General features: G+C 51.7%; 4 protein-coding genes across 4 annotated transcripts; 1 reads left to right on the forward strand and 3 right to left on the reverse strand.

Annotated features, from left to right (window-relative positions):
* Positions 1–3,492: 3,492 nt before the first annotated feature.
* BDP81DRAFT_400926 (uncharacterized protein) lies at positions 3,493–3,906 on the forward strand (the record flags this gene model as incomplete). Its single annotated transcript, XM_060588754.1, has 1 exon — positions 3,493–3,906. One exon carries the CDS (start codon positions 3,493–3,495, stop codon positions 3,904–3,906), a length of 414 nt encoding a protein of 137 aa, XP_060437759.1.
* Positions 3,907–4,071: 165 nt separating this feature from the next.
* On the reverse strand, positions 4,072–4,455 carry BDP81DRAFT_336025 (hype protein; the record flags this gene model as incomplete). The annotated part of the gene is made up of 1 exon (XM_060585888.1): positions 4,072–4,455. One exon carries the CDS (start codon positions 4,453–4,455, stop codon positions 4,072–4,074), a length of 384 nt encoding a protein of 127 aa, XP_060437760.1.
* Positions 4,456–4,935: 480 nt separating this feature from the next.
* BDP81DRAFT_443010 (peroxidase) lies at positions 4,936–6,915 on the reverse strand. The gene is made up of 3 exons (XM_060591703.1): positions 5,973–6,915; positions 5,489–5,905; positions 4,936–5,424 (listed from the first exon to the last, which is right to left on the reverse strand). The coding sequence occupies exons 1-3, from the start codon at positions 6,549–6,551 to the stop codon at positions 5,185–5,187; spliced, it is 1,236 nt and encodes a 411-aa protein (XP_060437761.1). The 5' UTR covers positions 6,552–6,915; the 3' UTR covers positions 4,936–5,184.
* Positions 6,916–9,272: 2,357 nt separating this feature from the next.
* Positions 9,273–14,711, reverse strand: BDP81DRAFT_400929 (S1 RNA binding domain-containing protein; the record flags this gene model as incomplete). Its single annotated transcript, XM_060588755.1, has 3 exons — positions 9,273–9,806; positions 9,861–14,252; positions 14,304–14,711. The coding sequence occupies 3 exons, from the start codon at positions 14,709–14,711 to the stop codon at positions 9,273–9,275; spliced, it is 5,334 nt and encodes a 1,777-aa protein (XP_060437762.1).
* Between the last annotated feature and the right edge of the window lie 344 nt (positions 14,712–15,055).

Below are 15,055 nucleotides of genomic sequence, written 5' to 3' on the forward strand. Positions count from 1 at the left end.
CGCCCTTGACGATCACGAACGGAGGGATATACCACCCGCCCGAATTAATATATTTAATGATTATAGCCCATTCACGGTTACCCGGCTGGATAGACTTTGCTTTATTACGTCGATCGGTGCGTATTATTATTATTAACGCGGTGATTATACCTATCATGAAGCTAGCCTTATCGAAATTGTATAGGTCCTCCTCTTGGATTCTATACTTGGTTATTATGTTGCGTAATAACATAGATGTTACGACCCAACATGCATGACCAAGAACAGGGCCTGCCCCGCAGGCTCGCGGCGGTTACAACACACCACATATGCAGGAGACAAGGGACACTAGGCACCCTCTCACGGAACGGAAGAACTCGAGCCGGACTCTAGGACAGACTTTCCATAGCTCTTCAGCAATTAACTTCGTATCAGATCTTATGATCACTTTCAGCTATCTTTCCTGAGAACCTCTTTGATAAGACTACGATTGATCACCGAAGCCTTACCTACCCTTACGATTGACAGACATAGCTTCCCTGAAGCTATCCCCGACTACGATTACTGTTACCAGTTCCGCAGCCTCAACTTCTGCAAACATACCTCACTACGACTAGCTGGCCGTAACAATAGACCATTTTGAAATAACCTCTGGGTCTTCTTGAAGAGCCCTTTGATAATCGTCCATACGATTAAACTTTGTTTTTAGAGCAGGCTGTGAGTCTATAAACCGCCTGGCCTATCGCTTGTTAATAAGCTCGGTATTATGCGCTCGTAGTAGGAGATTGGCTATATCTTCCATACCGCCAAGGCGTAAAGGAAATCCTCTGGAATCCTGTTTAATAACGTATTGGAGAAGTGTTTTCTCTTCGATCGGATCGAGTTTATTTCGTTAGGGTTGAGTTTGTTTGCGTCGCGGTCGGTTGTTCATTCTATCGGCTAAGGTACTCTTCGGAATACCGTAGGTCTTTGCGGTATATAAAATACTTAAGTTACTACCTGTAGCGCGTGTCTATCGGATCTCTTTAATCGTAAGAATGACTTTGTCTTCTTGGGTATAGATTGGCATTATGGTTATTGAGATTTTACGCGTTAAAGGTTTAAGTGGTTTGGACATAAGTGTGTTTAGAAAAAAACGTCCGGCTGACTGGTCCGGCCGGCTGACTGATGAACCACGTTATAGTATCTTATTATATAAATATACTTTTTAATCGGTTACCTAGGGTTCTAAGGGGGATTAAATAGATTCTTACTACAGTTCGAATGCTAAGTTTAGGGGTTTTTCTAAATAGCCTCGACTACTAAGTTTAATTAGGCCTCTTTACTTTGTGACGACATGATTATTTGTGGCGTGATACGCATTAGAAGTGAGGAGGAAGGATGAACGCGGTTAGGTGGGCAGCTCGCTTGTCTGGGCAGTGTTACGAGCTGGACAAGGCAACCAACTGTGGCACAAAGCAAAAGCTTCGATAATGATGACTCCGGCATCATTGTCCCTTGTTCTGCATTATATAGCTACGCGCCCACAATGACAAGTTGCGGCGGGCGTAACAGGCAGCTCGCTTATCAAGTACGTTATACAAACCTATCAAGTAGTTTAGAATAGTAATGAGGAAGAGGTTAATATATTGTTTTAATTGATTTTGTACGTTATGGCTAAATTAAGTTATATAAAAGGTGGAAAGGTCTAAGAGAGTGCGTTATTTGCTATAATGCGTCGCTCACTATACAAGTACGTTAATTTTAAGGGAATTGATAGAGCGGCGTCCGCGTTCACGATTTTAATTGGTTGAAAATTTTATTGTTAGTGCATGCAGATTCTGCCACTTTTCTTTAAAATACTCATCACTTTTCATAGTTTCTTCAACGCGAATCTGCCTTAAAAGAGCTTTATCTTTAAGGCATAATAGACGCGTATAATGTCTTCTACACCTAAGTCCAGACGTAATCCATGTCGCCGAGCTCAAGATAACAGCTCTAATAATCAAATCCGTCCTATAAAACGCCGACGCTCCGACAATAACAAAATACCATTATCTCCTACTTTAGATAGTAGCTATCCTAGTATTAGCTAGTTCTATAGAGTTAACGATTCTTATACTTAAAGCCACTTCATTAGCGAGCTTCTAGTTAGGGTAATATAAGAAACACGGCCTTTTTATACTATTAGCCATATTACCTAGGGATCGAGCCTAGACTCTACCTTAAACGGAATTTTCTTAATAGAACGCGTTCTTTTTAACTTATTACTCTCCCCCGACTCTCGCTAGTACGCAGCCCCTCCCTTTCTAAAAAAGAGTCTCGACGGCCTATACTCTACCTTACGTACCGTTTTCTAAAAGGGATATAGACTACCTAGTGTACTACCCTCCCCCGAATGTCGCTAGAGCCAAGTCCCTCTCCTTCTTACGATAAATCTTAATAACCTACCTAACTTACTATAGAACAGTTTAATAATGTTCTTAAGCTTGTTGTATAAGTAGTTAGGACTAACTAAAGGTTAATAACTACCTTTATCTAATAATACGAGCAAAGCCGTCTATAGCAAGAAACGTGGGGTTCTTAGATAAACCTACTACCCTATTCACCTCTATGACAAAACCCCCCTTTAAGTCCATCATCTTTCTAGATTATAGCTTCCTATCGTACCTAGAGCGACAAATCTTCCTCTCCTCCTTTAAACAAAACTCCAAACCCACCGATTCCTAGCGACCTAGAGCCAATAGCGAATACTCTCTTTAATCGAGTTAATACTTTTGCTAAAGCTAATGGATTTAGGATTGTGAGACGTAACAAATATATATCTTGAGGAGGTCGGCTTATAAGGTATTCCTTCTAATGCGATCGGTTTGGGAGCCCCGGACCTCCTAAGGGTGCAGGCATTTGTCAACGTAAGTCTCGAAAGTGTGGCTATAAATGGCAGGTTATTGTAGAGGCCTAAGAGGAGGGCAAGTGGCTATTGTGTTATTATTCAGACCCTGAGCATAGTCTACATAACCATAGCCCCAGCCTCGGAGCATCTATATACCCTTCTCATCGCAGGCTTACCTAGCTAGTTAAGGATATTATTAAAATTATAAACCGACGGGTTATGATTCGGGCACGTAACGTACGTATTATCGTCTAAGAGCAGTTTCCAGAGTCCTTATTTACTTAACGAGATATTTATAACGCTAGAGCCAGAATAAACCGAAAGAAACTAGATAGATATTCACTAACTGCGGCATTAATTAAGCTATTTAATAAACGAGAGATCCTGTAACTTACCTTTTCTACTTGTTAATAAAAACTGCTAATATTGGATCTCTAAGTAGTCGGTAGAAAAGATAGATCTAGAAGGCAGTTAGGTACTTACAAACGGCCCTTTCACTTACATACCACTTCTAGGAGATTGTGGGCTCCTTCCACCTCCATACGCAGCAATAATAGACCATTATTGACACTTCGTTCCAACCGTACGGTTGCCCTGCTGACGTGTATACCAACACCTTCCAATGCCAGTGGAATGCCACAATGACGCTGGTGAGATTCGTCCTCGCGTCTGGCCCAGTTGATTCAGCATCTCTCGCAAGAGAGAGCATTGAGAATTCTGTTGTGGTGCTTGAAGACTTTGCTAAGGGCATGGTGGTGGCGGTGAAGGCCTTGGACGTTGTGCGAAAAGTCACGATTAAGTTGGACGATGTCTTGCAAGCGAAGGGGATGAACAGCAGTTTAACGGAGAACGAAATCGGACGTAGCCTGGAGGCTTTAGCTGAACTTGATTCACTGAGATCCGCGGTACATGTCGATTTCACGCCGTTAAGCATGGAAAATGGGGTGGATTTGGCAGACCCTGCTGATCTGTCTGTCCAAGATATCCTCAGCATGGCTTCGAATGTCGACCAGTATGCTGAGCCACACATGATTTGGCCTGATATATACATGTAGGGATCATGTAAGTCAGTGTACTGCTTGGAGGTACCTCCATGAGAGTTGAGGCATGGTGTAAATCTTGCATCACCACATTGGGGCATATTTGCACCCGCTATCGTCAACATCAAGGCCAACACAATTGTAATTACCAAGTTATCAAGCAAATGGTTCTTCAACGCCTCAATCTTCCCTACGCTTCTCAAAAGCGTCCCCGATCCTCATAATCTTAAGCCTCTCCCAATCCAGAAACTGCGCACTGTCCTTCCGCAACCTCTCCTCGACCTCCCCAGAGTTCGTCACATCAAAGAACGCCTGCGCCACCTCCTCGTCCTTGAACTCAATCTCCACCACAGCGTCGGGCTCTTCCCCGGTTCTTTTCCCGATGAGGACGGTCGGTTCATCGTTTGGCGATCGCTCAATATACCGCCTCGAGTGCAAGGAGGGGAAGCGGGAGCCGGTGAGCTCTCGCGTGAGGGGTATGTGTATGTATTCGTAGTGGTCTCTGAATTCGGCGTGTGTGATGTCCTTTTTGCGGTAGAGGAAGAGAACTAAGCGATAGTCCATGTTTGGTTGGTGGATGAAGGACAGTCGGGCCAGGTGGGACTTTTTTAGGGTGTATTTTGGATCATAACGTATGCGACGTTGAGCTCTAAGGAAGACTTTGTCGATTTCTGTCAAACACTAAGTAGGCGGGGTGAGAGTTGTCTTTAGGGCAGCGTTGAAAGTTTAAAACAACGTCGATGTCACACAGTACACTCGAGAGTCCAGCGTGTTCTCGGTCCGAACACTGTCAGGTCCGAGAACCCACCACAAGTTGTCGATACGCAGCTAGAGAGAATTTTCGGGAACCAGAACCACAACGCTCTAAATAATTACTTAGACTCCCATTACTGAGATTTGCCTTCAACAAGTTCCTCTTGCTTGACGCCTCCTCAAGTTGGAAGACACATGCACGGTGGTCACTGCTCTCCCACGAGTCGCTCCAGCAATAAGCTTTCCAGACATTCCGTCATCCATGATCCGAGTCAGTGGTTGATGCAGATCCTCGGCATATGATCTCGCCATCAAACATCTTTGCACTTCTTCATAATGGCATGCTGTAAATACGGTTGTAATCGAATTATTATGATATGTGAGGCCGTCAACTAAATGTGACGACATTCGGTTTGTACAATCGGCCACTTGGGGGGACCTGTTCCCAAAACTCCGGATCTGGTAATGTACAACACCCATAGTAACCCCTCGATCCCGATCTATACCAACGCCATTACTTAAAGGATATGCCACAAACATTTAGGTGCGGTTGTTAACAGGGGGAACTTCAACAGAAGCGGGCTCGCCCTTCTGGAGATCCTCGGCAACCTTATTAGCAGCACCCTTGTTGCCGACGCTGTTGAGCCACTTGTCGAGCTTGTACTGGTCAACGGCGCGGAAGCCGTTCACAGCAGGGGGCAGGACCTTGGTGCACTCGGTGAGCTGGTTGATGTTGTTGACGCCCAGGAGGGAGAGGCGGATGTATTCACGAGCGTAGTCCTGTTGAGCAACACATCTTAGGACCATGGTCTCAGCGCGCGACTCATCGGGCGAAGTAGCTTACCTCGTTCCAGTGGTTCTGTCCGCCAGGGCCAGCAAACTCCTTGAACTCCTTGGCCGTCTCGGGGTGCTGGGAGATGGCAATGTCACTGGGGAACTTGAAGACGCGAGGCGGCGAGTTGGAGCTGAGCGTCTCCTTGTAGTAGAGCACGTCCCAGACGCCCGGCGTGCTGTCCTGGGGGTCGCCGGCGCGGGTGGTGTTGACAAAGTTCTGCTGGCTGGTGGTGTGCGCGCCAAGCAGGGCGACGAGGCCGTGCGGGCCGATGGTCTTGTCGCGGAAGAGCTGGATGAGCTGGTCGGCCGGCTGGAAGGGGCTTGGGAGTAGACCGCCGGGGGAGCCGTTGGCGCTGTCCTTGCGGCCGACATAGGATTTAATGCGCGGGCCGAGGGGGCAGACTACTGTTGCGACATTGGCGCCCATCTATTGGTGTAAGCGGTCAGCAAAGGTCGAAAGTGAATATGGTTTTGATCAGGATAGTGAAACGTACCTGGATGAAGTCACCCATGCCAATGTCCCAGCCCATAGACTTGTACTTGCCATACAACTCCTGGAACTTGACAGCAATCTCCTGCAGACCGCGGTTCTCGAAACGGTCAATCTCGCCGGGGGCAAGCAGAATGCTGCCGTCGGCACCGCCGCCCTGGGACGCCGTAGCCTTGGACCACGTCCCGGCGTCGTGGAATCCAAGACGGACAGCGGCGCGGGCCAGACCCGTGCAGCGACCCGACTTACCGGCCATGAACTGGTACATATCGTCGGCGACGTAGCGCCAGACGCAGCAGGTATCCTTTTTGCACTTGTCCGAGGTGAGATCGGGGACCTTGCTGTAGCGGTCGTTGGATTCCGGGTCGCCTTTGCCCTGGAGCATCTTCTTGATGTCCTTGCCGACGGGGGTGAGGTCCTTGTCCTTGAGGGTGACGAGGTCGCCGAGGAGCTCGGTGGAGTCGCCGGCGTCAGTTTTGCGGGACATGATTTCGGCCATTTGCTCGCCCATGCCTGGGTAGCCCATTGTTCCTGGGAGGGAGACTAGGGCCAGGGAGGTGGCGAGGACGGATGTGATGTGCATGATGATAGTTGTATATCGACGAAAGCGAATGTGGTGAATTAGAAGATGGTAATGTCGAAATAGCGAATGGCAATGACACTGATGGTCGTTGGAAAGAAGGGAAAGGGAGAGAGAGAGGAAATGACCCGATGAGGAGGAGATGATACTGGAGGAGGAAGTCGAACATCATGACCTTATATCATCTTAGTTTTCTTGGCAAAGAACCATCCATCACGACATGGTCTCTCAGAACCAGGCTGGTCCAGCTTTCTTCCACGAGGCTCTCGGACGTTTACTCTCTCCAAAAGAGGCTCGCCTTCTTAGCGTGCATGGCTCCTTCGGGACAAGCCTTCTGGTGCCTGAGTCTAACAGACACCGACAACTCTAGTCAGATCTCACGACACGAGTAGCTCGATTCCTCGGATCTCGGGTATTCTCAACTCTCAAGAAAGCCTGCCGTGCCCGCTTGGCTCCGCGGCTTGTAGAACTCAGCCCTTTGGAAGGAGGATCGAGGGAACAGAAAGCATGCCACCCCGGACTTGGAGACGGCCACAACGAAGGAACAAGAAACACGATGCCTATCCTTTGTTAGGCTAGCCTTGGGCCCCGGCGGCCCATCAGTGATCACCCACCGCACCGTCCGCCCCGGCATCAGCAGATATTCCTCAATGATCATTCGCCGAAGAGGGCGGGTCGGTCTGACGGTCAGGGGAGGGAACCAGAGGTCTGGATAAGGGCACCCATGCGCCGGAGCTGTACATGCACGCTAAGCCGGCTCTAACAATAGACTCGCATACATGTGGCATACAGATGCGCCCCACCCCGACGTGTGAAGTCCGTGATCCCCGCTTCCACCGGCCGTGTCACGGTGCGCAGACTCGCCGGTGACAGGGGTCGAACCCTCGTATCGTATAACCACTAGGCAGAATGGGAAACGCCATGCCAAGAACGACGGCGTGGGATTGGATGGTGAGCGTTTAAGCTTCTTGGGTTGGTATGCGGCGCCAAAACAGAGAGACAGAGCTAGATCGCCAGGGCAAAAGGGGCCCCTCCATGTACTCTGGAAGAGCTACCTAGATGGAAACAAGAGGCTTGAGGAGAAAGAAGATTGTTTGTGAAGCCGTCAGACTAAACAGTAATAAGCTAGGCACGACAGTTGGACAGACCCGAGAGGCCGTTGCCTAGGCTGCGATGGGCGGTGCGTCGCGACTCACGTGGCGCCGTCCGCTGGGCCAAGATCAACAGCTTGTTGGACCTTGTTTCCCAAAGGCCGCTCGGTGTTGTCGTCTCGCTCACCCATTCCTTCTCTTGCCATCCCGCCTGACGCTATTGAGCGCCGCAAATGCGCTGGCACGGCTGGTAGGTCGGTCTGCAGTCGTCCATTCTTACCTTTACCTTTCTCCTGATTGGGACGAGGGCCCTGAAGAAAGATGCGGTATCCGATGTTGATCGGTGGGCCCGCTCGGATGAAAATGTCAGTTCCGCACATATACGAGCATCTGCACGTCGCCCATCGTTATATGCTCAATTCCCCTCACCCTAACTGGCTGGTTGAGAGAGATTAAGCACTGAGCAGAAGAGGGCACCGGAGAGTCTGTGTTTCTTCCTCTCTCAAAACGCAGTAGCGATGAAATTCGACATTCATGCGAACCCACGGGATTCTGGGTTGTTCGGATGGATGAGATCTGGATCAGGTTCATCAGAAGAGTAATCATGGGAGAGGGGAAAAGTAAGAATTGCTCCGCAGCGTTTGGTCAGCTTGAAAGGAGACAGACCCAACCCTGCGGAAACATGTGTCCCAATCGGGCTTGACCTATTTTCAGCTGTGGCGCACGGCAATCCAGCCGCACCGTTTGCTGCCGACTTTTGCTTCATCTTATTACCTAAGGCAAGGTCACTCACTCATCTTGAGTCGCAGCCCTTTCTTGAACTCATTCGCTCACGTCTTCCCTTTGGTCGTCAGCTACTTGAGTGAGATAAGCTTACTTTTTGACTCCCAAGAAAGAAGCCTGCAGAGTGCTGCATATGCTGAGATGCCCTGTTGAACCTGGCTATTGGGATGCATTGGCTTGGCTGCAGGACTTCAACTGCAGCTCAAGATGCTGTGTCGCCGGACCATGAAGACCAACTAACCCCCCCTTTTCTCACTGCCAAGCCCGCTACTATTGATCTTTCTAACTCGTTTCAGAGAATGAGTTCAGCTGTCTAGAAGTCTCTTGACAGACAGTTGACACTTGTGACTTAGGGACCGAAGGCATAATCGTTTACGAATGGTGACTGGGAAGTTTCGGGTCACATTAGACTTCTAGACTTGGAGACCTTCTTTTGGGTTGCACTCATCGGCATTTGGGGAATGAAGCAGAAACACTCTCAACCCCGGCGTCGATCATGGGCAATCGCATGCCTCCTTCACCCAACCCATGAAGCTAGGCTGGAATTGGCGATGCCGAAGTAGGTGAGTTACAGGTGACGGTCAGCACCGGTGCCAGGAACCTAGCAGGCTGGGCCGTACATGCAATATTGGGTTGGCACCTTTCAGGTCAGGTCAGGTCAGGTCAGGTCAGGAAATACTCGTATTATCCCATTCGTACTGTTATTGACACATAGAAAAAAAAGAGCTGCTCGGTCTAGCCCAAGTACAAACAAGGGGAGGTCGATGAGTTGGACCCCCCATGCAAAGATTTTTTCATTACCACCCAAAACTTTTCCTTTTTTTGATTCGACGATTCCCGAAAATCTTGCTTACTCCTCATCGTCCTCCTCAGCAGCAGCGCCCTTCCTGGCCTTCGCCGCAGCAACCCACTCCTGAGCCTTGGCCATCACCTTATCCCGGCCCTTGGGGCTGATCTTCTCCTCCCAATCGGCCCACCTCTTGAACCACTTCATCGCCTTCTTGGGCTTCAGGCCCTTGGCCTTGGTACCCCTCTCAAACACATCCCGGATCGCGGTGGCGTCCGGCTCGGCGGCCGCGATCTCGAGGTCCGCCAGCTGGTTCCACAGGTCGAATCGCTTCGGCCACGTAGCGAGGATCGTCTCGAACGTCGTGCGGCCGCGCTCGGCATCGCCGTTGGGCGACTTGAACTCGAGGGCGCCAAAGGAGGCCATCAGCTGCGCTGTGTGACGCTCCTCCAGGGCTTGGGTCGCGCGGGGCAGGAGGGCGCGCGCGCGGTCGGGCTCGTTCATCGTCACGTGGAGGAAGTGGGCGTAGTTCTCCCAGACCTTTGGTGACTTTGACTTGAACTTGGCGACTAGTGACTGGAAGACATCATCCGCTTGCTGTATGGATGCGTTAGTAACGATTGAGTTCCATGTAGTATGGAGAATGCTTACCTTGAGCTTTCCGGACTGGATGTAAATACTGGCCAGACGCTCGTGAACCTCCTGCTCGTCGTTGTACTGGCAGGCGCGCTTGAAGACCTCCTCGGTGGAAGCCTTGGTGCCGTAGGCAACCTCCAAGTTGAGGTAGGCAATCCAGACGTTGAGCTTCTCGGTCTGCTCCCGGATGTTGATCGTCTTGATGGCGCGCTCGGCAGTCTCGCGGGCCTTAGACAGCTCGCTAACCTTCATCTGCAGAGCCATGTACTCAATCCACAGCTGGGATGAGTCGGGCTGACCCAACAGGAGACGCTCGTAGTCGGTGGCGGTTTGCGGTCCGTGGGCGTCAAGATCGCCTGTACGATCAATCTGGATCTCGCCACCCTTCTTCTTCTCCTCCTCCTTCTTTTCGGTCTTCTTTGACTTCTTTGACTTGGCCTTTAACTCGTTTTCTGAATCATCAAACGCATCGCCAGTCCAGTCGTACTTGCCGGAGCCGAGACCCTTGCTAGCCGTCGCGTCTTCGTCCATTTCCACGTCGCTGTCCTCCTCCTCTTCCTCATCCTCGTCGCCGTCTTCGTACTCTTCGTCTTCCTCGTCAGACTCCTCGAGGTTGTCGGTGCCACTAATGGTGAGTTGAGCGCCGCCGTCTCCCATTTCAATGTCAGAGTCCTCATCACTCTCGAGATCCGCACCTCCATCGGCGTCTTCCATACCGCTGTCCTCATCGAAGTAGCTAGGCTTGAGGCCGAATGTGATACGCCTCCTCTCATCGTCCACCGAGAGAATCTTGGCCTTGACCACATCGCCCTCATTGTAGAGCTTGCGGGCATCCTCAACGGGCTTCTCGGCCATCTGACTGCGATGGCACAGGCCACTGACGTTGAGGGAGTTGTCGACTACGATGAATGCACCGAACTCCTCGACCTTGCGGACCTTTCCGGTCACGATCTGTCCCTCCTTAACGTCCTTGTACGTCACAGGGGGGGTGTAGTCGTTCTCAACGACAGAGGCCTTGAGACTTAGCTCGACCTGGCTGGTAGCGGCGTCGACATTGATCACTCGGCCCTTGACTAGTTGGTCAACTTGGAAGGCGCCTCTCCAGTCCTTGATGTAACGATCAGACAAATTGCCAATCTTGACCAAAGCAGAGACGGTACCGCCGAGTTGCACAAAGACACCCTTGTCAGTCACGTTCTTCACAAAACCACGGATAATGTCTCCAGAGGCAATCTGAGACACTCTGGTGATTTCGCGATCCGCGACAGGCGACGTGGAGCTGAGAATGCGGGAGGGTCTGGTTGACAGTCTGAGTCTCTTGTCGCTCTTGTCGACCTCCACTACGGAGACGCGGACGATTTCGCCCTTGTTGTACTTGAGGGTGTTGGCTTCGTCGTAGTTATCGCAGAGATCAACCAAGTGAACTGGTCCCGAAACAGATTCACTAAGCTTGATCATGACGGAGCGGTCGTTGACCTTGGTCACTCTGCCGGGGAGGGCCACATTCTTCTTCAGGGAGTCCCAAGTGACCTCAGTAGAGCCGGTGGATGATCGAGCTGAGAGGTCCAAATGTCCCTTCTCAGCATCGACCGAGACCACACGAACCTTGAGAGCAGAACCAACGGGGAAGTGCTTCTCGAGATTGCCAGCGTGGGAGAGGTCGTCGGAAACGTCCATGATGCCGATTCTGCCGCGGACAGTGGGCGAGATGTTGACCCACAAGCAGTTCTTGCCGTGGTTGTTGACAAAAGCGATGTGAGAAGAGCCAACCTTGATCTTGTCGTAGGCAAGAAGTTCGACCTCCTCAGTCTCGAGGTCGCTCTTCTTGGCGGAAAACTCGATGACGGAGTGTGTGGATCGGTGGGAGAAGGGTAGGAAGCGGTAGTTCTTGGAGTCGTGAATGCCGATAGCGCGGACGCGTATGATCTCGTTCGCCTTGACCTTCTGCAGAGGGTTCTTGCGGTTCGTGATGTCCTCCCACTTGTCGAAAAACTGCGACACGTCGATACGGCCCTGAATGTTGTCGGCAACTCTGACGTTGAGCTGCGTATTCTTGACGGACATGACCTGGGCATTAAGAGTTGTGCCGAGAGCGACGTCGTCGAGTGTCTTGATGCTGTCGTCGACAGAGTTCACGGCGGACTCGGATACAGTGGGAGCAGGCTTGTCGGCCGAGGCTGGCGCAACAATGATGCGGTTCTGCTCAGGGTTGGAGGACACAATCTGGACCTCGATACTCTGGTACTTGCGCATGCCGAATGCCTCCTTGTCTTGCACATCCTTTGGCAACTTGCTCTTGGGGAGGATGGCGGTGACGTTGCCACCAAACTGAACGTAAACAGCGTGAGGGCCAATCTCCCGGACGTAGGCAGGAGCAGTAGCACCGGCAACCGCATCCTCGACGCTTGTCAAAAGCGTGCCGTTCTTGCTGGCTTCAATGAAGCTAGGCTTCTGGGTAAGGATAACAGCACGTCTGAGCTCGTTCTTGTCCAAAACCATCAGCTCCGTGAGAATGTTGCCGACATTGATGCGCTTCAGAGCGGCCTGGGTCTTGCTGGCAGACTTGTCTGAGAGGTGACCAGTGCGGATGATGGCCTTGAGACCACTCTCCTCAAGATCAACGTAGACCTCATCTTCCGTCTTCTGGCTGACCTTGGCAGAGACGATGTCGCCAATCTTCAGTGCCTTGAGCGCAGCCTGCTTGTCCAAACCGAAAGCCGAAGGATCCTTGCACGAAACAATCATCCTGCGATCCTCGGGGGTTACGCTGAGGATGTGAACGCTAACGACCTGGCCGGCGCGGAAGTGCTCTCTAGGGTCCTTGATGTAGGCCTCGCTCATCTGTGACACTGGCAGGAATCCTCTAACACCGCCAAAGAACTCGAGCTGGGCACCGGCGGGACCGATTTCTGTGATTGCTCCCGGAGTTTGCAGACCCACCTCAACCTCCTCGAGGTTCTTGATAATCGGCGCATCTGAGTTGACCAAAGTTTTCTTCAGGGTAAGGCGGAGCTGGCGCTTTCGCGGCCGCACCGAGAGCACTCTCGCCTTGACGGTAACTCCTTCTCTGAACTTCTTCTCGGGGTGCTGGAGCTTGACGTCGGCGAAATGTGATTCATGCACGTAACCACTGATGCCTTCGGCCAACTTCACGATCAAGCCACTGACACCGTTCTCGCCAATAATGACCTTCTCGATCTTGCCAGAAACGACCTCTCCGACGGGCACATCCTCAAGGCGGATGAAAGGCTGGTCAAGAACAGTCTGTTCGAATGACAACAAGAACATGGCGTCCAGAGGGCTGTAGCCGACGACTCTGCCGCGGTGTGTTGAGCCAACCTTGTGAGGGCCACTGCTTTCGTACAGCGCATCGACCTTGCCGTCCTTCACGCGGGAAATGTGTACAAATCCGGAGATGCCAGGAACGCCAGTGTCAACGTAGAGACCGATCTCAGGCTCGACATGGCGCACAGTGCACTTTTCCACAAATGAGGCAATGGGAAGCAGGTCAAGAGGAGCCTTGGCTCTGCTGCCTTTGCCGGATGACTTGGGCTGCATAGAGACGATGTGCGGCAGCAGAGACATACCGAGCTTGGGCTCTCGCGCAGCCGGGAAGTTGCAAATAATTCTCGCCTTGACGCGGTTGCCCACTTTGTACTTGGCCTCCAAGTCGACACCCTCGGGACCAACGCCTGAGTGAATCAAATCGGCGGTAACCGGCAAGTGCCCGAGGAGCTTGCCCTGCAGACCTCGGCTGGTCACCTCGGTAAGCAGAACATCGGCAAGGGAACCAGGCAAGAAAGAGTTGATCGTCGGAGCAGTGGAAGCCACAAGCGAGGTGTTGCCCAGCTTGAGAGGGTCGGTTGACAGTTGGACAATAATGCCGGTAACGCTCTTCACAACACAGAGGCAGACCGCGCCTGGTCGCAAGCTAGCCTCATCCATGTCGGGACCGACTTCCTTCTTGGCGAGGAAACCCTTCAGATCGCCCTCAATACCCAAGTCCATCTCGTAGCCGTGATCCTGGACGCTGGTGACTGACGCCATGAGTGTTGTGTACCCGACAACCTCGTCACTGGAGATGCCAGTGTTGGCGTCGGTAGGCCGAAGGGAGAGTTCGATGCGGCGCTTGGGCTTCCCGGTGCCGGACTCGTCTGCGGTCGACAAAACATGTGCGCGAACATACTGGCCAACCTTGAACATGGACTTGAGGTCAATGCCCTCGTCTTCGTCCTCCTCCTCGTCTTCGGTTTCGTCGGCGGCGTCTTTCTCGAGCTTGGAGTTGATTGTGTCCGAGATCGAAGCGATTGACACATGTCCTGTAAGGTTGTTCGGCAGTGCGATCGTTAGTTCGACCGGGTCGATTTTGCTAATCTGCCCGAGCACCAGAGAGCCCTTCACCAATCGCTAATCACTGTGTTAGCTACATTTGATGCAATGAGGGCACGAACGCCATACCTTGAAGTTGAGACCCTCAATTTTGACGGCATCCTCATCTCTTGCAGGCTTCATATCCTTGGTATCCTTTGCTTTCCGCCTCTTCTCCTTCTTTGCCTTTCCCTTCACATTCGTGTCGAAGAGTTCGGCCTCTTCCTTTGCGGCGTCTGCCTTCGCCTCCATGGTAATCTGCTTCTGCTCGAGGGGCGTAAGAACGCTGCCGCCTCCACGGGGGAACAAAGGCTCGTCGTCCTTGAGCAGCGCTGAGACTGCGGGAGCCCGGGGCGCGGGAGCATCCTCAGTCGTTTTCTTGTCCTTCCTTTCCTTGGTGGGAGTATCGCGCTTCGAGGGCCGGGACACCTTTGAGGCCTTTGCCGCTTTCGATGGAGGAGTACCCCCGGGGGCATCCTTTCGCTTGAGAGAGCTCATGGTTGTGGTTGTGCCCGAAAGTCAGTTGCAATTGCTTGCAACAGTCCTGGACTCGATATTAAGATCGGAGAGGAAGAAAAAAAAAAAAGGCCCAGGGACCTTTCTTGCGACTACTCCACTCAAAACATTTTTTTCGCCTTTGGGCGCGGGACGCAAGGCGATAAGAGATAACGATAAGACCTGGCTTATCGGACCCTCCACCAAAAAGCGGGCGACTGCAGGTGGGCACTGGCCGCCCTGGGGAATGGTCATCAATGGAAGCCGAGGTGGCGGTTACCAATGCCAGTTCCCACCGTACCTTAGAGGGACTAATTGCCTTATCTAATCAGCAGCGTGTCATTTGG

Source organism: Colletotrichum phormii, assembly GCF_030913505.1.
Source record: "Colletotrichum phormii strain CBS 102054 chromosome Unknown BDP81scaffold_44, whole genome shotgun sequence".
NCBI lineage: Eukaryota > Fungi > Ascomycota > Sordariomycetes > Glomerellales > Glomerellaceae > Colletotrichum > Colletotrichum phormii.